The sequence below is a fragment of the Telmatherina bonti genome (assembly GCF_933228915.1).
Source record: "Telmatherina bonti genome assembly, chromosome: 17".
Lineage (NCBI taxonomy): Eukaryota > Metazoa > Chordata > Actinopteri > Atheriniformes > Telmatherinidae > Telmatherina > Telmatherina bonti.
In genome coordinates, this window is record NC_136615.1 from 7029179 (window position 1) to 7053730 (window position 24552).

Here is a 24552-nt window from a genome sequence, read left to right on the forward strand (position 1 = left end):
ATGACTAGTAAAGTAATCCTGGGACCAGGTAAAGTAATCCTGGGACCCGGTAAAGTAATCCTAAGGACTAGTAAACTAATCCTGGGACCAGGTAAAGTAATCCTAAGGACTAGTAAAGTAATCCTGGGAGCAGGTAAAGTAATCCTAAAGACTAGTAAAGTAATCCTGGGAGCAGGTAAAGTAATCCTAAAGACTAGTAAAGTAATCCTGGGACCAGGTAAAGTAATCCTAAGGACTAGTAAAGTAATCCTGGGACCAGGTAAAGTAATCCTAAGAACTAATAAAGTAATCCTGGGACCAGGTAAAGTAATCCTAGAAGCAAGAAAAAACAAGAAACCTTAAGAACAGGTAAAGTAATCCTAGGATTGAGTAAAGTAATCCTACAAGTGAATAAAGTAATCCTAAGGACTAGTAAAGTAATCCTGGGGCCAGGTAAAGTATTCCTAGAAGCAAGAAAAAACAAGAAACCTTAAGAACAGGTAAAGTAATCCTAGGATTGAGTAAAGTAATCCTACAAGTGAATAAAGTAATCCTAAGGACTAGTAAAGTAATCCTGGGACCAGGTAAAGTAATCCTTAGGACTAGTAAAGTAATCCTGGGACCAGGTAAAGTAATCCTAAGGACTAGTAAAGTAATCCTGGGAACAGGTGAAGTAATCCTAATGACTAGTAAAGTAATCCTGGGACCAGGTAAAGTAATCCTAAAGACTAGTAAAGTACTCCTGGGACCAGGTAAAGTAATCCTAAGAACTAGTAAAGTAATCCTGGGACCAGGTAAAGTAATCCTAGAAGCAAGAAAAAGTAAGAAACCTTACGAACAGGTAAAGTAATCCTAAGAACTAGTAAAGTAATCCTGGGACCAGGTAAAGTAATCCTAGAAGCAAGAAAAAGTAAGAAACCTTAAGAACAGGTAAAGTAATCCTTCAAGTGAATAAAGTAATCCTAAGGACTAGTAAAGTAATCATGGGACCAGGTAAAGTAATCCTAAGGACTAGTAAAGTAATCCTGGGACCAGGTAAAGTAATCCTAAGGACTAGTAAAGTTATCCTGGGACCAGGTAAAGTAATCCTAAGGACTAGTAAAGTAATCCTGGGACCAGGTAAAGTAATCCTAAGGACTAGTAAAGTAATCCTGGGACCAGGTAAAGTAATCCTAAGGACTAGTAAAGTAATCCTGGGACCAGGTAAAGTAATCCTAAGGACTAGTAAAGTAATCCTGGGACCAGGTAAAGTAATCCTAATGACTACTAAAGTAATCCTGGGACCAAGCAAAGTAATCCTAAGGACTAGTAAAGTAATCCTGGGACCAGGTAAAGTAATCCTAGAAGCAAGAAAAAGTAAGAAACCTTAAGAACAGGTAAAGTAATCCTAGGATTGAGTAAAGTAATCCTACAAGTGAATAAAGTAATCCTAGGAGTGAGTAAATAAGTATGTAATGAGGAAGAGTACTACGGTAGAGGCTGAGTAGTATACGTAACTCGTTGTAAGTACTGCAGAATGCAGATTCCGGTTACATGACAGGATCTGGGTTTCCGTGTTTACATGCTGATGCTGTGTCTGTGTTTCACCATGGTGGGATTATAAAGTAGAAAAGCTAGAAACGGCCTCAAAGGTCTGGTGAATGGAAGTCGTCCTTCCCAGTGCAGCTGCTGTCGGACCACCTGGATCTCCTCTCTGAAGAACCGGCACCTCAGGCTGCTGTGATGTTAGAACATTCCTAACACACACATTGCTGTCGTTCCCATTGGGGTTTAATCAGGCGGCTCAGATGGGTTGCAGCTTCCAGCTGATTTAGAGGAAGAAGAAGGAAGAAAATGTATTTTCATGTCTTCAGAGCAGAATTGAGTTGAATCCATCTTTAGTTATTTCTGAACTTAATGTTTTAATGCTGCAGCTGCATCAGTGCAGAAAGCTTCCAGATAAATCCAATAGGAAACCTTCCAGTCCCACTAATTAGTTCAGTTTCCTGCTAAATGAAGGTTTTCAGCGGCGTTGGCTTGTCCGTCTCGTAGTTCCATCAGTCATTCCTCTTTCAGGACATCTGGGAAGTCTCAGGAACTGGTGCAAATGTTGCCATTAACTCATAAATAACGTTCACAATCAGCTCTTGGAGCCCCTAGTGGATGAGGGCAGAACTGCAGCTTTTGGCTCCACTTTGAGCCGCTGGAAGTTCCTGCTGGTCTTCAACAGGGGTCTGAAACGGTCTAAAAATCAGAACTGTAGGGCCGGAAAAGGCCTCGTCTCTGTATCCACCATGACGTTATGATGTTCTGCAGCAGAACCCACCCTCCTGTGTTTTCCACACCATCTGCATACGTCAGGATAATCATGTTGCTTTAAAATAACATTTTCTCAGTCTCGCATTGGTAAAGAATTCCTGAGTCCACAAGTCCTTCCAGATCATTCCCAAAACTTGATGGTTTTACGTGAAGCTGCTGCAGAGACAAAAACATGACATTCTGGGTGGAGTTAAGAAAGCTGTAACGTGTATTACACACCACACATACGCACATCTACTACTCAAATATTAGTTCATAAAAATCTACTAAAAACTCCCGTTTAATCATTTTATTGTCATCAATATACACCTCATATGTTTGATGGATTCATTCTGGTACCACCTGGGATACTGTTACCAGTTCACTCCAGAACCAGACTTGGATGAGTTACTGGATGGAAATGACCTGAACCAGCAGAAACGTGCACAGCTGCTGCCGGGCGGCGCAACCTCCAGTCGGTATCAATACTTATTGATCAGCTCGCCTCCAATCGATCAATCAGCAGTTATTTCACTTTCAGATAGAAGAGCAGACATGGAGAAATAAGTTAAACACACACAGTTTGAAGTTTTATGATCATTTCATTCATATTTTCCCATTTATTTCAGAGAAATTCACATTTCCAAACATTAAATTGACATGAGCAAGATGATTGAGCAGGTCTGAATGCCGCTCGCCCAGCTGGACTTCCAGCTGCAGGTGCAGGTGCACCGACACAGCTGGAAGTCCAGATGTGGCATTCTGCATAGAAAGCCTTTTTCATGCTTTTCCCGCTCCGTACAACTCCTCCCCAACAGATGCAACAGCAGAAGGTCGAGGCGTGTGGAAGGATTCTGTTTCTGATCTCTTGCAGGATTCAGATCTGAATGTTTCATGTTGGTGCTCTGCATTTCCGTTCTGCACATTCAGCTGCAACTTCAGGCTGAAAAAGCTGTTTGAATGTATGTTCTGGTTTTATGTAAGATGCAAACAGTGTGTTGTTTGTGATGTTTTACAGATTTTATCTGATGCATCTGATAAAAAGTCTAGTTTAGTTCAGGCGGATGCAAATGCTGCAGGACGCCTGCTCTGTGTGCAAATATGAGGTTTTCTAACGGGGTGGTATGTAAATAGTTGAGTTTACAACGTGTTTTCTCTGAAAGGCATGCAGCTAATTATCTCCACTGCAAACATGAAACTACGTTACATGAAGAACATTTGTTTCCATGATTACTCTGCTGACATCGTTCAGGTTAATGTGCTGCAAAGACAACATGCAGCGAGGTGAAAAGCAGGCTGAAAGACTCTGCATGGTGTTTCCAGGTTACAGAGAAATCAGAGAGGGAGGCGGAGTCGCTGGAGCAGCTGACCAATGAGAAGAGGACTCTGGAGACGCAGGTGAGCTGCAGCTTGCTGTGATGTCTAAAGACTGGTTTCAGTTCCACGTCTCAGGCAGGTGGTTGCTTCCAGAGGAAAGGACAGGGTGGATGTTAACAGCTGGACTGAAGTGGCTTTGTGTGTTTATCGCTGTGTGGAGGAACGTGCACGTGTGCATGCAGCCGCTTGGCCTGCAGGGTGTGTGTTACGTGTTCACATCTGCGCTGACAGCTCATGTCAGGGACACGTCTCATTACGTTTATTCAGCCATGCATGAAGCTCTGCAGCCTCCGACTCTCTGCAAGCGGATGTTTTATTCTGTGGCAACACGCCACAGCAGACCTCTTCAAGTTTCACCGTTTTCATCAAACATATGAAAACTGAGATTATTCCCATTCTCCAAGGTCTAAATGAACTAAATATACCAGTTACTTTGATCTTGGACCTGGTTTCAAGAAAGCCACATTGAACAAGTGACAGTACCTGTCCTGGTGACGTCCTATAGGAGTGCTGTCAGACCACCACGTTGATGTTTAGCAGTGTCCCAGTTGTGCATTAAAATTAAATTAATTAAAATAAAATTGTGTTTGCAACCATATGCAAGAACATGTTATTATCTTAACTTTCAGTGCTACAGCATCAGCCTCTGGGAAGTTACCATGAAAACAGGGACATAATATCCTGAATATTGCAGTGTTTCTGTTAAACATCAACAATAAAACTACATGGTTCTAGAGGCAGGCAGAGCCATAGCAACTGGTATATTTAGTTCATTTAGAGCTTGCAGAATGGGAATAATCTCAGTTTGCATCTGTTTGAGGATCTGAAGAGGTGTAGCGCCACAGTGACGGTGGATCTGCGGCTCTCTGCTGCCCTCTGCTAGCTTACGTCTCCGCTCTTCATGAGTGTGGCTCCAGATGGTGCTGAAGCAGAGAGAGCTGGCTGGAGAGGCCTGCAGGAGACCAACATGACATTTGCAGCGCTGCATCACTGACACGACAAAGCAGGTTCTATGAGAGCACTTGTTGGGAATGAGTTTTCACACAGATGTAGAAACATCCCGCCGTGCTCTCGGGAGGTTAGAAGTGCTTGTTGCTGCAGGAGAAATGATTCTGCAGGAATGCTCTGACATCTGCCTCTCTCCTCCTGATGAGGAGGATGTGATGTAATCCTGCACATGTCAGAGAGCTGCTGTAGCGTGTTGGACAGAACATGGCTGACCTGGGATTGGTTGGTCGTATGTTCGGTCCTCAGGCAACATGACTGGTCCTTGTCCCGGTTTTTAGTCTTTTTTTAACTTTATTTGTGGGAACGACCCCGTTTGTTTCCAATCTGGACTGAAGGAGCAGCGGCGTGTTCTTGTCGGTCTGTTTGCTTAACTTGGTGGCTGTTAGAGCTGTTTTAGTGTCTAAATGCTTTTTGGGGGGGGGGGGGGGGACAACTTTCCCACTATTGTCAGGCTGATGTGGCCTCAAATTTAAACAATCACATAAAAAAAACAATCACCTGGGCGTAATGCCATCATTTCTATGATTTACATTTATTTTTCCTGTTATTATTATCATTATAAATATTATATTATGATTGCTATTATTATTATTATTATTATTATTATTATTATTAATAATAATAATATCATTATTATTATTATTATTATTATTAATAATAATAATAATAATAATAATAATAATAATAATAATAATAATTTCCTACCGGTACAAAAAAATGTTCATTTATCTCTTTTCAACACAAAACAAAACAGGAATATAACAATTTAAATTAAATAAAAAGTGCTTTTATTGCAATAAAATAGAAAACCATTATTTTGAGGTTTGTAGAAAAGCGACATTGTGAAAGAATTACTCGTTCTCACCTTGAAATCGTTTATCAAATTAAAACAAATTATGCATTGTCACACCTCGCCAGCATCATTTGGAACAACTATAGGCACCGTGTATCACAAAGCCTTAACAGGATATTATCACACATAAAAATACACGGTGAGGTCGGACTAAAGGGTTTTCTTCCTGCCCTGAGCTTCACCCTGCAGAGACGTTTCGCTTCACGGCGCTGCAGTTTGTAACACACATCCCGGTAGATCCAGCAAAGTAGCGCTAGAATTAGTGGTGGAAGAGAGGAAAGAAAAGGTTGAGATGAGAGTCAGCATCAGACTGACTTTCCAGCCTGGAGAGATCTCAGAGAAGAAACAGGAGGAAGATGGATGCAGGATCAGTCGTTCAGAGGGGACAGCCAGAAAATCTGCCAAAGTCCAGAAAAGGAAAACATCCATCATCATCTGTTGTTTATTTTTATTTTAAATTATTTTGTTTTATTTTGTTTCATCCGTTTTATTTTTTGTTTTATTTATATTGTTTTATTTTAAATTCTTTTCTTTTATTTTGTTTCATCCATTTTATTTTTGTTTCATTTACAATGTTTTATTTTAAATTCTTATACTTAGTTTCATCCATTTTTATTTTTTGTTTTATTTATTTTTTTATTTTAAATTCTTTTACTTTGTTTCATACCTTTTATTTTTTGTTTTATTTATTGTTTTATTTTAAATTCTTTTACTTTGTTTCATACCTTTTATTTTTTTGTTTCATTTATATTGTTTTATTTTAAATTCTTTAATTTTTTTCATCCATTTTATTTTAGTTTTATTTGTATTGATTCATTTTAAATTATTTTCTTTTATTTCGGTTTCCTACATTTTTATCTTTTGTTTTATTGTAAATTCTTTGATATTTAATTTTGTTTTCATTTTATTTATCTATTTGCTTATGAATGCATAAAAATGTAGTGAAAGGAGCAGAAGTATTTCAGTGGCAGTAATACGAGCTGTTCAGGAAATAAACTTCAGCCTCCTTCAACCTCTGAATTTATTTAAATTTATGTAAAAACAAGACAAGAGAAAGAAAAATGCTGGACTAAAGTAAAATACAATTTCTTCCTGAAGTGGAAACAGCCACATAGAAAATGGATGGTTGGCAGTGAATAAACAAAGATAAATAATAATTTATGTAGAAATAAAAACATATCTAACAAGGAATAAAAGCAAAGGAATGAAGATATAAATAAATAAAAGTTCTCTCCGGTGTTTCACCTTCTGACCGACGTTTTCCAGCAGGTTGAAGGAAAAGCGTCCGGACAGAGGAAGGGAGGCTGCCGGCTGCAGGACATGAAACAATCCCTTCTCTTCCCACACAGACAGAAAACGCTGCTGCTTTATTTGTCCTCATGTTGCTGCGTCCTCACCGGGACAGAAAAACTTCCTTCCTCCACCGTCTCTGCATTTCTGATGCCTGCCTGCTTCCAGCTCGACTCGTCTCATATGCTGAGTGGAGATGAGAGCATCTCAGCAGCAGGGAGGTGGGGGGAGGACAGGGGAGGAGTCTGACCAGGCTTACATAACAGACCTGTGAGGCTGCGAGAGAGGAGGGAGGGAGGCTGCTGAGGCGACAGCCCTGCACGGCAGGAGATGTAAGCTGATGGTTTATTGATGCTGGGCTGCGTTGGGCGCCGCGGGTCACAGATCGAGCGAGGCGGAGCGACAACACTGCTGCTGTTCAGCAGGGAAACGGGAGGAGAAGCCAGCCGTGCTTTGCTGTGAAGGCATGGACGTTGCTGCTCTGCCCCAGGGTTACTCCAGCAGCATCTACTCTCCTCGCTACCAGGTAGGACGGCAGGAGGTCGCCGACTCCTGGAAGGCTTCCTTCCTTCTGCTGCTGCGTGTTTGTCTGCAGAACCGTGTGTTACTGCAAACAGAAGCAGCTTCTGGACTTTATCTGATCACACATGCAGCAAATGCTTCGACTTCGAGGCGTTTGTGTTCGTTTTTATGGGTCAATGTTTTAGAGCTGCAGAGTTCTAGATGAGGCGACGGATCAAGTCCCAGACCGTTGATTCCAGCCTGGAACGTGAAGTTTGCTGCAGCGGGTCGAAGTATCGCAGCTTTCTGGATCATCAGAAATGAGTCCTGCCTTAACGGCTGCGTCTCTGCTGACAGACTTTTCCAGTTTTATGTTGAATCCGGATACAAACATTTTGTCCTGATTGCTTTAAGATGTGATGAGGAACAGGGCGATGAGCGCTGGATCCTGCTCCTGCTACGATGGAGTTATTCCCAGAGGGAAACTTCAGGTTCTGCCGTGTTCCGGAGGGTGATGCCTGCTGGCAGGAGTTGTCTTGAAGAAGCCTCTCTCTGAACACCATTTGCTTTCTCGCTGCGTTAGAGGATGAGCTGCTTTCAGCAGAACCAGAACCGGCGGTTTGATCAGTTTGTTCAGTCACCTCAGATCAGATAAATATGTCTGATTTGGGTCTGTGGGGGGAAAGGAACTAAATTATCATTTTGTGATGGAAAATTTACGATTTACTGATATTCTGTAAGATAATCTATCAATGAAAGAACGGTTTGGATAGATTTTGATACAAAATGCAGCTAATCAGTTTTAGTTTCATTGATTAGTCCTATTTGTTGTGAATGAATGTTAGAAATCAGTTTTTATCGATCTGTTGCTGAAATACGAGGCAAACGTCCGCTCCTGTAGGGCTTAACCTTCCGTAAAATCCTTTAGTTTTGTCTTTTCTTTCCCTCGGGGAGAAATAATCTCCAGTTTGGGATAAATAATCCAGCAGCCTCGACTCTAACTGGTTTTTTTACTGAACCTGGAGCCCCACAGCAGCTGGTTTCCAGACTTCTACATGCTGAACAGCAGCGCCATCTCAGGAAAACAGGTGTAAAACTCTGCAGTTTTAATAAAACAGGTGGTCCTGCAGACATGTTTAAAGTAGGAATCTGGTTCCAGCTCGGAACTGCTTCAGTATTTCTTACAAAATTCGGATTTTAATAGCTGATGTTCGTACATGCTGATTAAATCACATGAAACCTGCAGACAAGAAAAGGACCAGTTTGCTGCCATGTTTTTCTGCTAAAAAGTCTAAACTTTTATTGGCAGTGGTCTTTAAAGTTCTGACACCTGCAAGACCCCCCAATAACACTAGTCTTCTTCCGTTCATTCCTGTTCCATCACATTTCCATCCCTGTTGATATCACTGCCCTCATTTACTCATTTATTATTATAACATACTGTTATACTCAAAGTTTAATTATATTTATCCAATAATCTTCTAGAATCTGTCCCTCTATGTATTTATGATAATGTTAAAGTATTTTCCTACATGTTCCCACTGCTCCGCGCTGACGGTGCAGGAACGTCTGATTAGATCTCCGGAACATTCTGAGCTGTGTCTCCAGTCACAACAAAGTTGAAGCAGCTCTGTGTTCTTCCAGGTGTTTGTGTGAAGGAGTCAAAAACCAGAAAACATGGTGGGATGTTTTTCACTGAATCCTCGCTTTTACACATAAATGACTGAAATCCAAACAGACAGATATGAGAATCATTCAGAATGACTTTCTGTCGTCATCAACATCCATCCTTCACTTCCTTCAGGCCCAATAATCGTCTCATGCTTCAACTTTTCCAGGATCTAAATATAAATATTAAATAAATTCAATAGAATCGCTGCTGGAATTCTCCTGATGTTTGGGGAAGTTTTTGACAGAAAACAATCAGCCTTCAGAACAACATCAGTTCCACTTTAATGAAATAATTCTGCACTTTGAGGTTCATCGTGGAGAAGATTAGAATCCCACAGCAGAGGTTTAACCGTCATCGCTGCCGGGGGCAGCGTCGTTACAGCGACCCCTCCAGAGGTAATGAATATGGCTGCACGTTGAAGCAGAGCTGTAACTGGACGCTCCGTCTGTCTCCTCCTCTCCAGCTCCAGGCTCTGAAACAGCAGAACTCCAAGTACCAGGAGGAGCTGAGCCTGTCGAAGGAGCGCAGCAGTCCGGAGAATCAGCGGATCGGAGTCCTCTGCAAGGAAATGTGAGTGTTCTAGAAGACTGATGTGCTTTTTCCTGCCACTGCACCGCCAGTTCACCCAGTTACTCAGCTTATCCCAGAGATCTGAACTGGGGATTAAAGTTCCAGTCTGCATTGACAGCAGCTGAGCAACACAATGTGTTAGGAAGGAGTCTCCAGAGAACCCAGCTGTTGTGTAAACCTGGAAGTCATTGTGGTTGTGATGATGCAGGGGGCGATAATAGACCCCCCCCCCAGAAACATTTCTAAACCACGAGTCCAGGCTGGAAAAGATAACCGTGGTGCGAATTCTTTCACCAAGTAACTCAGAAATAAACCATTTGTTCAGATATTTACCTCCACTACTACTGAGATGTGATGTTTTCATCTGCATGTTTGTCTGTTTGCAACTTTACACAAAACTTCCCGGAAGGTTCCTCATGGTGTGTGTGTGTGTGTGTGTGTAGGAGTGATCCGGATCAGCATCTGGATGCAGGAATGTTGTGAAGGATTCTTCCTCACTGCGAGATAGAACCATTATCAGTATGTCTGCATTTAACTCGACAAGAACAGACATGCAGAAAAAACCACGATGCAGCCGAGTGGAGCCATGATCAATAGATCTGGAATCTGATAGAGGATCCATATGATGCTAGAACAGGCTGGAAGCGGCTGCGTGTGGAAGTGACTGCGACTGCGTGTGGAAGTGACTGCGACTGCGTGTGGAAGTGACTGCGACTGCGTGTGGAAGTGACTGCGACTGCGTGTGGAAGTGACTGCGACTGCGTGTGGAAGTGACTGCGTGTGGAAGTGACTGCGACTGCGTGTGGAAGTGACTGTGACTGCGTGTGGAAGTGACTGCGACTGCGTGTGGAAGTGACTGTGACTGCGTGTGGAAGTGACTGCGTGTGGAAGTGACTGCGACTGCGTGTGGAAGTGACTGCGACTGCGTGTGGAAGTGACTGTGACTGCGTGTGGAAGTGACTGTGACTGCGTGTGGAAGTGACTGTGACTGCGTGTGGAAGTGACTGCGACTGCGTGTGGAAGTGACTGCGACTGCGTGTGGAAGTGACTGCGACTGCGTGTGGAAGTGACTGCGACTGCGTGTGGAAGTGACTGTGACTGCGTGTGGAAGTGACTGCGACTGCGTGTGGAAGTGACTGTGACTGCGTGTGGAAGTGACTGCGTGTGGAAGTGACTGCGTGTGGAAGTGACTGCGACTGCGTGTGGAAGTGACTGTGACTGCGTGTGGAAGTGACTGTGACTGCGTGTGGAAGTGACTGTGACTGCGTGTGGAAGTGACTGCGACTGCGTGTGGAAGTGACTGTGACTGCGTGTGGAAGTGACTGCGACTGCGTGTGGAAGTGACTGCGACTGCGTGTGGAAGTGACTGCGACTGCGTGTGGAAGCGACTGCGTGTGGAAGCGACTGCGTGTGGAAGTGACTGCGTGTGGAAGTGACTGCGACTGCGTGTGGAAGCGACTGCGTGTGGAAGTGACTGCGACTGCGTGTGGAAGTGACTGCGTGTGGAAGTGACTGCGTGTGGAAGTGACTGCGACTGCGTGTGGAAGTGACTGTGACTGCGTGTGGAAGTGACTGCGTGTGGAAGTGACTGCGACTGCGTGTGGAAGTGACTGTGACTGCGTGTGGAAGTGACTGCGTGTGGAAGTGACTGTGACTGCGTGTGGAAGTGACTGCGACTGCGTGTGGAAGTGACTGCGTGTGGAAGTGACTGCGACTGCGTGTGGAAGTGACTGCGACTGCGTGTGGAAGTGACTGCGACTGCGTGTGGAAGTGACTGCGACTGCGTGTGGAAGTGACTGCGACTGCGTGTGGAAGTGACTGCGACTGCGTGTGGAAGTGACTGCGACTGCGTGTGGAAGTGACTGCGACTGCGTGTGGAAGTGACTGCGACTGCGTGTGGAAGTGACTGCGACTGCGTGTGGAAGTGACTGCGACTGCGTGTGGAAGTGACTGTGACTGCGTGTGGAAGTGACTGCGACTGCGTGTGGAAGTGACTGCGACTGCGTGTGGAAGCGACTGTGACTGCGTGTGGAAGCGACTGCGTGTGGAAGTGACTGTGACTGCGTGTGGAAGTGACTGTGACTGCGTGTGGAAGTGACTGTGACTGCGTGTGGAAGTGACTGCGACTGCGTGTGGAAGTGACTGCGACTGCGTGTGGAAGTGACTGCGACTGCGTGTGGAAGTGACTGCGTGTGGAAGTGACTGCGTGTGGAAGTGACTGCGTGTGGAAGTGACTGCGTGTGGAAGTGACTGTGACTGCGTGTGGAAGTGACTGTGACTGCGTGTGGAAGTGACTGTGACTGCGTGTGGAAGTGACTGTGACTGCGTGTGGAAGTGACTGCGACTGCGTGTGGAAGTGACTGTGACTGCGTGTGGAAGCGACTGCGTGTGGAAGTGACTGTGACTGCGTGTGGAAGCGACTGCGTGTGGAAGTGACTGTGACTGCGTGTGGAAGCGACTGCGACTGCGTGTGGAAGTGACTGTGACTGCGTGTGGAAGTGACTGTGACTGCGTGTGGAAGCGACTGCGTGTGGAAGTGACTGACTGCGTGTGGAAGCGACTGCGTGTGGAAGTGACTGTGACTGCGTGTGGAAGCGACTGCGTGTGGAAGTGACTGTGACTGCGTGTGGAAGTGACTGCGTGTGGAAGTGACTGTGACTGCGTGTGGAAGTGACTGCGTGTGGAAGTGACTGTGACTGCGTGTGGAAGCGACTGTGACTGCGTGTGGAAGTGACTGCGTGTGGAAGTGACTGTGACTGCGTGTGGAAGTGACTGTGACTGCGTGTGGAAGTGACTGCGTGTGGAAGTGACTGCGTGTGGAAGTGACTGTGACTGCGTGTGGAAGCGACTGTGACTGCGTGTGGAAGTGACTGCGTGTGGAAGTGACTGCGTGTGGAAGTGACTGCGTGTGGAAGTGACTGTGACTGCGTGTGGAAGTGACTGCGTGTGGAAGTGACTGTGACTGCGTGTGGAAGCGACTGCGTGTGGAAGTGACTGCGTGTGGAAGTGACTGTGACTGCGTGTGGAAGCGACTGTGACTGCGTGTGGAAGTGACTGCGTGTGGAAGCGACTGTGACTGCGTGTGGAAGTGACTGCGTGTGGAAGCGACTGTGACTGCGTGTGGAAGTGACTGCGTGTGGAAGCGACTGTGACTGCGTGTGGAAGTGACTGTGACTGCGTGTGGAAGTGACTGTGACTGCGTGTGGAAGCGACTGTGACTGCGTGTGGAAGTGACTGCGTGTGGAAGCGACTGTGACTGCGTGTGGAAGTGACTGTGACTGCGTGTGGAAGTGACTGCGACTGCGTGTGGAAGTGACTGCGTGTGGAAGTGACTGCGTGTGGAAGCGACTGCGTGTGGAAGAAGCTGCGTGTGGAAGCGACTGCGTGTGGAAGAAGCTGCGTGTGGAAGCGACTGCGTGTGGAAGCGACTGCGTGTGGAAGAAGCTGCGTGTGGAAGCGGCTGCGTGTGGAAGCGACTGCGTGTGGAAGTGAGATGTGTTGTGTTTTTCCACCGGCTCCTCAGGCGGTTTTTACGTTGCATTGTGCTTCGTCAGACTAGACTGATATAAAATCCCTGCGGATCCTAAGAGATCCCAGTAAACTCTCACAAAGTCTGATTCCTCCTCTTCCTCACTGTTGACACGGAAACGGATCTGTCAGCATCAGATCTTGATTTTTGCTGAATGTTTTCATTGTGTCTTGTTGTGTTTATGTGTGATCTATTTATAGACCTCGTGAAGCAGTCATGTGCCTGTATGTGAGCGCGCACATGTTTTCTGCATCACCAGACACACCCCCCGCCTGAGTCATCAGAGCTCTGACGTCAGCACTCTAACTGGTCTAACTGGCTAAATTATGCAGTTATTAATATGTCATTAATGTCTGTAGTCAGAGCATCAACAACATCATAAAACTTCTTTAAATTTACATTTCTTTCTTATATCAAACTGAAGCTTTTTTGTAAATATGACATTTCTGTACATTATTTTACATCAATGCTTTTGTGATTAAATAAAACAACAAGAAATAAATCCAGTTAAACCAAAACGGATCCCAAATAAACCAGCAAATGTAAAACAAAGGAAAGAGGAATAAAAACTAAAGACAATCACAACACCAGAATTTATGTTTGCATATATATGCAGATATATGTGCTCATATGTCTTCATCCCCTTTCATTAAAGAAAAGGCTGAATTTACAACAGTCACTAAAATCACTGGAGACTTAAAAAAGGAACAATAACTAAAAATGTGCAAAAATATAATTTAGTAATATAAGACACTGTTTTTTCATTTAATTGCGTTGAAGAAAGAAAAAACAAACAAACAAATGTGTCCTGTACAAATTAGAGCAGTTTTCTGTTGAACAGTGGGACAAAATACCTGTCAACAGGTGCAGAAGTCTGACTGAGAGGAACAGAAAACACCTGACTGGAGCGGAAACATTAAAGGATTGTTCAACTAAATATTACTTTATGAGTGATGGAATATGTAATAAATGATCTGATTTGTTTGCTTTTTCAAAAAAATATTTTTATTGAACCAGAATTAGAAAATAATGTAATCATTTTCATAAAATCTTTATTTATTATTATTATTATTTATTATTACTTTAGTCAATTTCAGCTTATTTTACAGGTAGCTGTTTTTTTCCTTCTTTAATGTATATATATATATATATATATGTGTGTGTGTGTGTGTGTGTGTGTGTGTGTGTGTATATACATTCATACACATGTACATGACGACATAAGTGGCATCATCCTCTCTGAATAACTAAAACATGCTGTGCTCCTCCTCCTCCATCCTCTTCCTCTTTCTGCTGCTGTTACGTAACCTGTCTTCTCCTCCTCGGACCGCCTGGCTCCAACATGGCCTCTTGTCTCCCTGCATGTTGTCTGAAACAATGCGGCGTTGTGTTTTCCAGCAGGCAGCAGCAGCTGGATCTGCTCCTGCGTGCTCTGCTTCGTGTGTTTTTCGATGCTTCTGTCGGCCGAATCCGCAGAATGTTTCATGTCGTGTTGATGTAGAACGTTGTTGATGGCTGAAGCATTCAGCACACCCTTCAGTTCAGCTGCATGACCAGGTGGTAGACATCAGTAGTCTACTGAGCTCTAGTGATCTCTATCAATGTCTACTGAGCTCTACTAATGTCTACTGAGCTCTGGTGATCTCTATAAATGTCTACTGAGCTCTAGTGATCTCTACTGAGGTCTATTATTGTCTACTGAGCTCTGCTGGTGTCTACTGAGCTCTACTGATGTCTACTGAGCTCTACTAATGTCTACTGAGCTCTACTGATGTCTACTGAGCTCTACTGATGTCTACTGAGCTCTACTAATGTCTACTGAGCTCTAGTGATCTCTACTGAGGTCTATTATTGTCTACTGAGCTCTGCTGGTGTCTACTGAGCTCTACTGATGTCTACTGAGCTCTACTAATGTCTACTGAGCTCTACTGATGTCTACTGAGCTCTGGTGAGCTCTATAAATGTCTACTGAGCTTTACTGAACTCTATTAATGTCTACTGAGCTTGATTGATCTCTATTAATGTCTACTGAGCTTTACTGAGCTCTATTAATGTCGACTGAGCTCTACTGATGTCTACTGGTCTCCACTGATCTCTAGTGGTGTTTATTGAGCTTGACTGATCTCTATTAATGTCTACTGAGGTTTACTGAGCTCTATTAATGTCGACTGAGCTCTACTGATGTCTACTGGTCTCCACTGATCTCTAGTGGTGTTTATTGAGCTTGACTGATCTCTATTAATGTCTACTGAGGTTTACTGAGCTCTATTAATGTCGACTGAGCTCTACTGATGTCTACTGAGCTGTACTAATGTCTACTGATCTCCACTGGGCTCTACTGATCTTTGTTAATGTTTACTGAGCTCTACTGGTCTGTATCACTGTCTACTGAGCTCTACTTTTGTCTACTGGTCTCCACTGATCTCTAGTGATGTTTACTGAGTTCTATTGAGAGTAAAGTGTTTCTGTTTCTGAACCTTTACATCAGGGGTGTTCGGCTCCTTGAAGGCCACAATCCTGCAGGTTTTCCATGTCTCCCTGCTCCAACACACCTGATTCAAATTAATCAGCCATTGTGCAGAACTTCATAGGCTGTTGGATCCATTCATTGTAATCCAGGTGTGTTGGAGCAGGGATACAAGGAAAACCTGCAGGACAGCGGCCCTTGAGGACCGACCTTGGACACGCCTGGTTTAGATGTTCAGAAGTGGCGTCTGTCCACGCCCACTCCACGCCCCCCGCAGCGATTGCAGGATTCATGAGTTGAGATAGAAGCTGGAAAGGAAAAATGTTCCATATCTCCATCATTCCTGGATCCAGACGTTGATCACTCCCACAATCTGACCTCTTGTTCCTCGTTTCATTTCATCAAACTTTGTCCACAAGTGATGCTGCAAACAGACAAACTAACAAAAACAGAATGAAAAACGTCACTTTTCCCAAACAGACCTGATAATCTCCGTCCTCCGTGGTCCTGAAATGTGAAAAAACTTGATTTAAATCTGCAAACTGAAGGAAACTTCAGAGGAGACTCTAGTTTAACGGGGACGTTCAGGTTTATGGTCTGTAACATTTCCACATGCAGTGAGCTTCATGAGGAGCGACGGTGTGATCAGTGAGTCTTTCTGCTTCATCACTGAAAGCCCCGTTTCTCAGCCAGTCTGCTACTTACCTGATCTACATCATGGCGGTTTAGCAGCCTGAACATGATGACCTCTCTGATGCATCGACTGCAGATGTGTGTGTTTTAACAGCCTCATCATGTTTCCACATGACAAGCATTTAGCTGGATGTGTGTGTGACGGCGATTTCTCAGACCTGACCTGACTTTTCTCTCCGTCCTCCCAGCGAGGAGCTGAAGCTGGCCTCCCACAAGTCTCAGCATTTGCATGAGGTACTGGCCTTTTTAAATTTGGTGTTACATGAACATCATGCTGTGATTGATGGTGGGTTTGTTAAGCCAGACGGCGGCGTCTGACCTCCTGCTGGGACTAAACTGCTCAGAGGGCTTTAGTCTCTATTTAAACACGTCTATATTTATGTTTGCTTCGCAGCACCATGAGGACCGCAGTCAGCAGCCCGACATGAAGACCAGGTAAGAAGCTGAGGAGCACATTTTTTACCTTTTATGACTGATAAATCTGATAAATATCACATGTAGTAACGGATTATTTAATTAATTCATTGATTCAGTTACTTTATGTTTTTGTTTTTTTTAAGACTATAGAAATGAATCATGTTTTTAAATGTTGCGTTTTCCTGTAAAAATGTAAATCTTTACTTAGAAACCCACAGATTTCCTGAAAGTTATCCTTTTTTCCCTCATATGGAACGACCCAGTAGCTGATCAGCTGTTCAGATAGCAGCTAGTTAACGCGCTGGTTAACGGTTTAACCAACTAAACCTGCAGCTCTGTTGTCTCACAATAAAACACCAAAATCTGAACTTTGTGCAGGATTTATTTATGCCTGATTATTATTTATATTTGTAACTTTGGTTCTTGTTTTAGAACAGGGGCCTCAAACTCCAGTCCTCAAGGGCCGGCAGGTTTCCACTGTTTCCCTGCTCCAATACGCCTGACTGACATGAATGGGTTAATGTGAAGAAGTTAAGATGCTGTTTGATCCATTTGTTGGAACAGGGAAACAACGGAAACCTGCTGGATTACGAGGACTGGAGTCGGAGAATCTAAACCTTGTGTCTAAATGTCCAGAAGCAAGGCGGTGTGTTCGAGTGTTTGTGGAGACGGCGGTGTGTTCGAGTGTTTGTGGAAACGGCAGTGTGTTTGTGGAGACGGCGGTGTGTTGGTGTGTATGTGGAGACGGCGGTGTGTTGGTGTGTATGTGGAGACGGCGGTGTGTTGGTGTGTTCGTGGAAACGGCGGTGTGTTTGTGGAAACGGCGGTGTGTTGGTGTGTATGTGGAGACGGCGGTGTGTTGGTGTGTTCGTGGAAACGGCGGTGTGTTGGTGTGTATGTGGAGACGGCGGTGTGCTGGTGTGTTTGTGGAGACGGCGGTGTGTTGGTGTGTTTGTGGAAACGGCGGTGTGTTGGTGTGTTTGTGGAGACAGCGGTGTGTTGGTGTGTTTGTGGAAACGGCGGTGTGTTGGTGTGTTTGTGGAGACAGCGGTGTGTTGGTGTGTTTGTGGAAACGGCGGTGTGTTGGTGTGTTTGTGGAGACAGCGGTGTGTTGGTGTGTTTGTGGAAACGGCGGTGTGTTGGTGTGTTTGTGGAAACGGCGGTGTGTTGGTGTGTTTGTGGAAACGGCGGTGTGTTGGTGTGTTTGTGGAGACAGCGGTGTGTTGGTGTGTTTGTGGAAACGGCGGTGTGTTGGTGTGTTTGTGGAGACAGCGGTGTGTTGGTGTGTTTGTGGAAACGGCGGTGTGTTGGTGTGTTTGTGGAGACAGCGGTGTGTTGGTGTGTTCGTGGAGACAGCGGTGTGTTGGTGTGTTTGTGGAAACGGCGGTGTGTTGGTGTGTTTGTGGAAACGGCGGTGTGTTGGTGTGTTTGTGGAGACAGCGGTGTGTTGGTGTGTTCGTGGAGACAGCGGTGTGTTGGTGTGTTCGTGGAGACAGCGGTGTGTTGGTGTGTTTGTGGAGACGGCGATGTGTTTGTGGAGACGGCGATGTGTTTGTGGAGACGGCGGTGTGTTTGTGTGTTCGTGGAAACGGCGGTGTGTTGGTGTGTTCGTGGAAACGGCGGTGTGTTGGTGTGTTTGTGGAAACGGCGGTGTGTTGGTGTGTTTGTGGAGACGGCGATGTGTTTGTGGAGACGGCGGTGTGTTTGTGGAGACGGCGGTGTGCTGGTGTGTTTGTGGAGACGGCGATGTGTTTGTGGAGACGGCGGTGTGTTGGTGTGTTTGTGGAGACGGCGGTGTGTTTGTGGAGACGGCGATGTGTTGGTGTGTTTGTGGAGACGGCGATGTGTTTGTGGAGACGGCGGTGTGTTTGTGGAGACGGCGATGTGTTTGTGGAGACGGCGGTGTGTTTGTGGAGACGGCGGTGTGCTGGTGTGTTTGTGGAGACGGCGATGTGTTTGTGGAGACGGCGATGTGTTTGTGGAGACGGCGGTGTGTTGGTGTGTTTGTGGAGACGGCGGTGTGTTTGTGGAGACGGCGATGTGTTGGTGTGTTTGTGGAGACGGCGATGTGTTTGTGGAGACGGCGGTGTGTTTGTGGAGACGGCGATGTGTTTGTGGAGACGGCGGTGTGTTTGTGGAGACGGCGGTGTGCTGGTGTGTTTGTGGAGACGGCGATGTGTTTGTGGAGACGGCGGTGTGTTGGTGTGTTTGTGGAGACGGCGGTGTGTTTGTGGAGACGGCGATGTGTTTGTGGAGACGGCGATGTGTTTGTGGAAACGGCGGTGTGTTGGTGTGTTTGTGGAGACGCCGATGTGTTTGTGGAGACGGCGGTGTGTTGGTGTGTTTGTGGAGACGGCGATGTGTTTGTGGAGACGGCGGTGTGTTGGTGTGTTTGTGGAGACGGCGGTGTGTTGGTGTGTTTGTGGAGACGGCGGTGTGCTGGTGTGTTTGTGGAGACGGCGGTGTGCTGGTGTGTTTGTGGAGACGGCGGTGTGTTTGTGTGTTTGTGGAGACGGCGGTGTGTTGGTGTGTTTGTGGAGACGCCGATGTGTTTGTGGAGACGGCGGTGTGTTGGTGTGTTTGTGGAGACGGCGATGTGTTTGTGGAGACGGCGGTGTGTTGGTGTGTTTGTGGAGACGGCGGTGTGTTGGTGTGTTTGTGGAGACGGCGGTGTGCTGGTGTGTTTGTGGAGACGGCGGTGTGCTGGTGTGTTTGTGGAGACGGCGGTGTGTTTGTGTGTTTGTGGAAACGGCGGTGTGTTGGTGTGTTTGTGGAGACGCCGATGTGTTTGTGGAGACGGCGGTGTGTTGGTGTGTTTGTGGAGACGGCGATGTGTTTGTGGAGACGGCGGTGTGTTGGTGTGTTTGTGGAGACGGCGGTGTGTTGGTGTGTTTGTGGAGACGGCGGTGTGCTGGTGTGTTTGTGGAGACGGCGGTGTGCTGGTGTGTTTGTGGAGACGGCGGTGTGTTTGTGTGTTTGTGGAGACGGCGGTGTGTTGGTGTGTTTGTGGAGACGGCGGTGTGTTGGTGTGTTCGTGGAGACAGCGGTGTGTTGGTGGAAACGGCGGTGTGTTGGTGTGTTTGTGGAGACGGCGGTGTGTTGGTGTGTTTGTGGAGACGGCGGTGTGTTGGTGTGTTTGTGGAGACGGCGGTGTGTTGGTGTGTTTGTGGAGACGGCGGTGTGTTGGTGTGTTTGTGGAGACGGCGGTGTGTTGGTGTGTTTGTGGAGACGGCGGTGTGTTGGTGTGTTTGTGGAGACGGCGGTGTGTTTGTGGAGACGGCGGTGTGTTGGTGTGTTTGTGGAGACGGCGGTGTGTTGGTGTGTTTGTGGAGACGGCGGTGTGCTGGTGTGTTGCATCCCTTCAGATTTAACCGTGTTTACATGAAAAAGGGTCGTAGGTTTGAGGTCTGGGGGTGAAAAGGTGATAAAAACCATTAAAAAGTTGGAGCTCATGTGAGGCAGGAGGAAGCGTTGTGAGGTTTTCCTCATTGTACGCCGTTCAGCTTTATTTTAAGCTCTAGTCTCAGTCTGGAAATAAAATGGCGGTGGTCTTGGAGCCAGCAGTAGAAGCTCCTGCTCAGTCGTTGGAGGTTTAAAACGTCCCATCGCCTCCCTGCTGCCGCGACTCGACTTAAAAGCGAATGTTTAATGAAGATGGGGGTGATGGAGGATGGTCTGGGATCAGAGCATGTGGTGTGGATGAGAGCAGAGCAGAAGAGGAGCTGGCACCTCTGTGGCGATGCTACAATCTGAGCAGAAATATTGAGATTATCCGTTAAATATGACAAGTTTAAGCTCTTCATGTAAAATCTTTTATCTTGTGTCTGATAAACAGAGAGACCATCAGTAACCAAGACGCAGAGGAGGACGTAAACTTCCAGAAGCCGACTGGAGCTCTGGTTTCAGACAAAGACCGGGAACTGGAAATTCTGAGGAATGAGGTACTCACACCGGCCTCGCCATTCCTGGGAAGCTCTCCCTTCATCCTGGTTTAACCCCCGGTGTGTGAAGCCCTCCTGTGTCCTCTCTGTGGCTGCAGATTGCCGTGCTGCGAGGAGAAAACGCCATGGCCAAGACGCTGCAGACCGCCGTGGAGACGCTGGAGAAGGACAAAGCTCAGCTGCAGAGTCGGGTCGACAGTCTGGAGCAAAGGCTGATGGGAAGGCAAGACCCCGACGGAGAAGGCAGGGAGGCTCTGCCCTCAGGTCAGGACATGTCTCTCTGACAGCAGGTGAAACGTGCTTGTTGGCGTGTTTTCTGACTGATGCTGCGCTCGTGCAGGTGATGCAGCTCTGGAGCAGCTGAAGGAGGAGAAGGAGTTTGCAGAAGGACAGGTGAGACCTCACACACTCCGTCCAACCTGCTGACATGGTCTCAGGTGTCCTCTAAGTGACGACTTTTGTGTTCGACTCCATCAGATCAACTTCCTGAACAGTGTGATTGTGGACCTGCAGCGGAAGAATGAAGAGCTGAAGATCAAGCTGAAGAAGCTCGCTCTGGCTGAGTTCAACGGCAACGACGGGACGGATGGGTAAAACAAGCACATTACCACCAACCTTCCAAGCCAGACTTTCAGGCTCTTTGTCTCGAAACTGCAGATTTTTCCTCTAAAAATGAGCCTTTAACCTGCATTTCAGAGGGTTTTTGTGTCATAAGACTTCATGTCTGATCTGGCGCAACAGATTTCTCCCAGATTGTTTGTTTTATGAGGAAAGATGAAGTGAGAAACGGAGCGTGCAGCAGTGAGATCTGCTGCTCGTTCAGCACATGCTCGACCTTTCCCAGCACGCTGTGCATGGATGATGTCGGTGTGCTGATCTCTGCCTCTGGCTCCTCCTGGTATTTCTGATGGGATTTGCAAGACTTTTCTGTGCTGAAGAAAAACAGAGATTCTTTTCATCTTCAGAGAAATTCTGGATGAATCTAAAGTCTGCATTTACAGTTAGTCAGGTCCTCTCCATGTTTCTCCATGTTGACATGAAGCGTCACATAATTCCACCTCATCATGATGGGAATCTCCCGTTCCACCTCATCACCATGAGAATCTCCCGTTCCACCTCATCACCATGAGAATCTCCCGTTCCACCTCATCACCATGAGAATCTCCCGTTCCACCTCATCACCATGAGAATCTCCCGTTCCACCTCATCATGATGAGAATCTCCCGTTCCACCTCATCACCATGAGAATCTCCCGTTCCACCTCATCATGAGGAGAATCTCCCGTTCCACCTCATCACCATGAGAATCTCCCGTTCCACCTCATCATGATGAGAATCTCCCGTTCCACCTCATCATGATGAGAATCTCCCGTTCCACCTCATCACCATGAGAATCTCCCGTTCCACCTCATCACCATGAGAATCTCCCGTTCCACCTCATCACCATGAGAATCTCCCGTTCCACCTCATCATGATGAGAATCTCCCGTTCCACCTCATCACCATGAGAATCTCCCGTTCCACCTCATCACCATGAGAATCTCCCGTTCCACCTCATCACCATGAGAATCTCCCGTTCCACCTCATCACCATGAGAATCTCCCGTTCCACCTCATCACCATGAGAATCTCCCGTTCCACCTCATCACCATGAGAATCTGCCGTTCCACCTCATCATGATGAGAATCTCCTGTTCCACCTCATCACCATGAGAATCTCCCGTTCCACCTCATCATGATGAGAATCTCCTGTTCCACCTCATCACCATGAGAATCTCCCGTTCCACCTCATCACCATGAGAATCTCCCGTTCCACCTCATCATGATGAGAATCTCCCGTTCCACCTCATCACCATGAGAATCTCCCGTTCCACCTCATCACCATGAGAATCTCCCGTTCCACCTCATCACCATGAGAATCTCCCGTTCCACCTCATCACCATGAGAATCTCCCGTTCCACCTCATCATGATGAGAATCTCCCGTTCCACCTCATCACCATGAGAATCTCCCGTTCCACCTCATCATGATGAGAATCTCCCGTTCCACCTCATCATGATGAGAATCTCCCGTTCCACCTCATCACCATGAGAATCTTCTGTTCCACCACATCATGATGAGAATCTTCTGTTCCACCACATCATGATGAGAATCTCCCGTTCCACCTCATCACCATGAGAATCTCCTGTTCCACCTCATCACCATGAGAATCTCCCATTCCACCACATCATGATGAGAATCTCCTGTTCCACCACATCATGATGAGAATCTCCCGTTCCACCTCATCACCATGAGAATCTCCCGTTCCACCACATCATGAGAATCTCCCGTTCCACCTCATCACCATGAGAATCTCCCGTTCCACCTCATCATGATGAGAATCTCCCGTTCCACCTCATCACCATGAGAATCTCCCGTTCCACCTCATCACCATGAGAATCTCCCGTTCCACCTCATCACCATGAGAATCTCCCGTTCCACCTCATCACCATGAGAATCTCCCGTTCCACCTCATCACCATGAGAATCTCCCGTTCCACCTCATCACGATGAGAATCTCCTGTTCCGCCTCATCACGATGAGAATCTCCTGTTCCGCCTCATCCCAAAGCTGCTCTGTTGGATGTAGATCTGGTGACTGTGGAGGTCGTTGGAGGACAGTGAACTCATCATCATAAAGGGATGGTCATGGTCAGCAGCAAAACCTTGGTCGACTGTGGAGGTTAAACCATGTCATGCTGGTACTACGGGGACCAAACTGCGTCCAGAAACCATTCCACCAGCAGCAGCCTGAAGCGTTGATCCTGACGGCAGGATGGATCCATGTTGTCATGATGTTTCCAGTAGATTCTGGAACATCTGGAACCAAATGGATGATGTTATCTTGTAAAGAATTCAGTTTAAAACGACGAGACAGAATATCAGGAATAAAAATGGAGCAACAATCTTCTATATCCTGTTAACAGACCGGGGAAATGGAAGACAGAATGTCTCAGGAGGCGTGGAAGGACAAAGCAGGGTTTCATGTTTCTGCTTTCTGTCTTGTAGGTTTGAGGAAGGCGTGTCGAGGAAAGAAAAGAAGGCAACTCCACGTCTGTTCTGCGACATCTGCGACTGCTTTGACCTCCATGACACAGAGGACTGCCCCACTCAGGCTCAGAGCCCAGACTCGGTACCTCACACCACCTACCACGGCAACCCAGCCGACGAGCGGCCCTACTGCGACATCTGCGAGGCATTCGGACACGCCACAGAGTCCTGCAACGATGACCAGACCTTCTGAAGCATCTCAGCTCCTTCTCTGTCCTCTTTCACCTCCCGTCCAGCCGACATTCCTGAAGCCCAGAGTTTTCCATAATGTATTTTTATACTGTATTTATGCATATCACCAGTAGCTACTGTTGTGATCTAAACCTTTCTCTCAAGAACTAAATACTCGTCCAAATATGCCGCTTTGGTGCAATATTGATGTTTCAAACAACCCGTCTGTCCTCTGCACTTGTAGCTTTGCACGCGTTTGGTTTGTTTCTGAGATGAGCACAAGTGACGTCTCCACAGCAACAAAATGATGCAAAAAAAAAAGTAAACGGTTCAAAGTGAAGGAAAGCTGAATCTCTCTATACATGCACTCTTCTTCACCATCGCATTCCTCAGTCTGGAAATCAGGGTGATGCTGCCATGACACACGAGCAGATTCTGTCCGGCGAAGTTCCACGTAGATACGAGTTAGGCACGAAGGAAAACGTCATGTTTGGAGAATAAAGTAATTTAAAATGCGTTAAGTTTATTCTAAACCCTGAAGCTGTAGCTTGATGATGCTGCCTGACAGGTGATTTTTCTTCTGGTGTGACGTTTTTAAAATCAGCTACTGTTTCCAAGGTCAGGCACTTTTCCAGTGTTGCCAGGTCTGCTTGTTTTTTTGTAAAGTTGCACAGAAATATCGTCAGTCGTGGCTTTTTGGTGCTCGTTTCTGTAAGTGTAGTTG

The 24552-nt window shown here is 46.3% G+C and overlaps 1 protein-coding gene across 1 annotated transcript in view; it reads left to right on the forward strand.

Annotated features, from left to right (window-relative positions):
* clip1b (CAP-GLY domain containing linker protein 1b) overlaps positions 1-24552 on the forward strand; it is a 70032-nt gene that overhangs the window by 44321 nt on the left and 1159 nt on the right. The window contains exons 14-22 of the mRNA XM_079256433.1: positions 3580-3654; positions 9421-9527; positions 16405-16450; positions 16611-16651; positions 20469-20574; positions 20673-20838; positions 20915-20967; positions 21052-21164; positions 23616-24552. The exon at positions 23616-24552 is cut by the window's right edge and continues 1159 nt beyond it. Of these exons, the coding sequence (XP_079112559.1) occupies positions 3580-3654; positions 9421-9527; positions 16405-16450; positions 16611-16651; positions 20469-20574; positions 20673-20838; positions 20915-20967; positions 21052-21164; positions 23616-23850 (942 nt within the window). The 3' untranslated portion in view covers positions 23851-24552. The remainder of the gene's footprint in view (positions 1-3579; positions 3655-9420; positions 9528-16404; positions 16451-16610; positions 16652-20468; positions 20575-20672; positions 20839-20914; positions 20968-21051; positions 21165-23615) is intronic.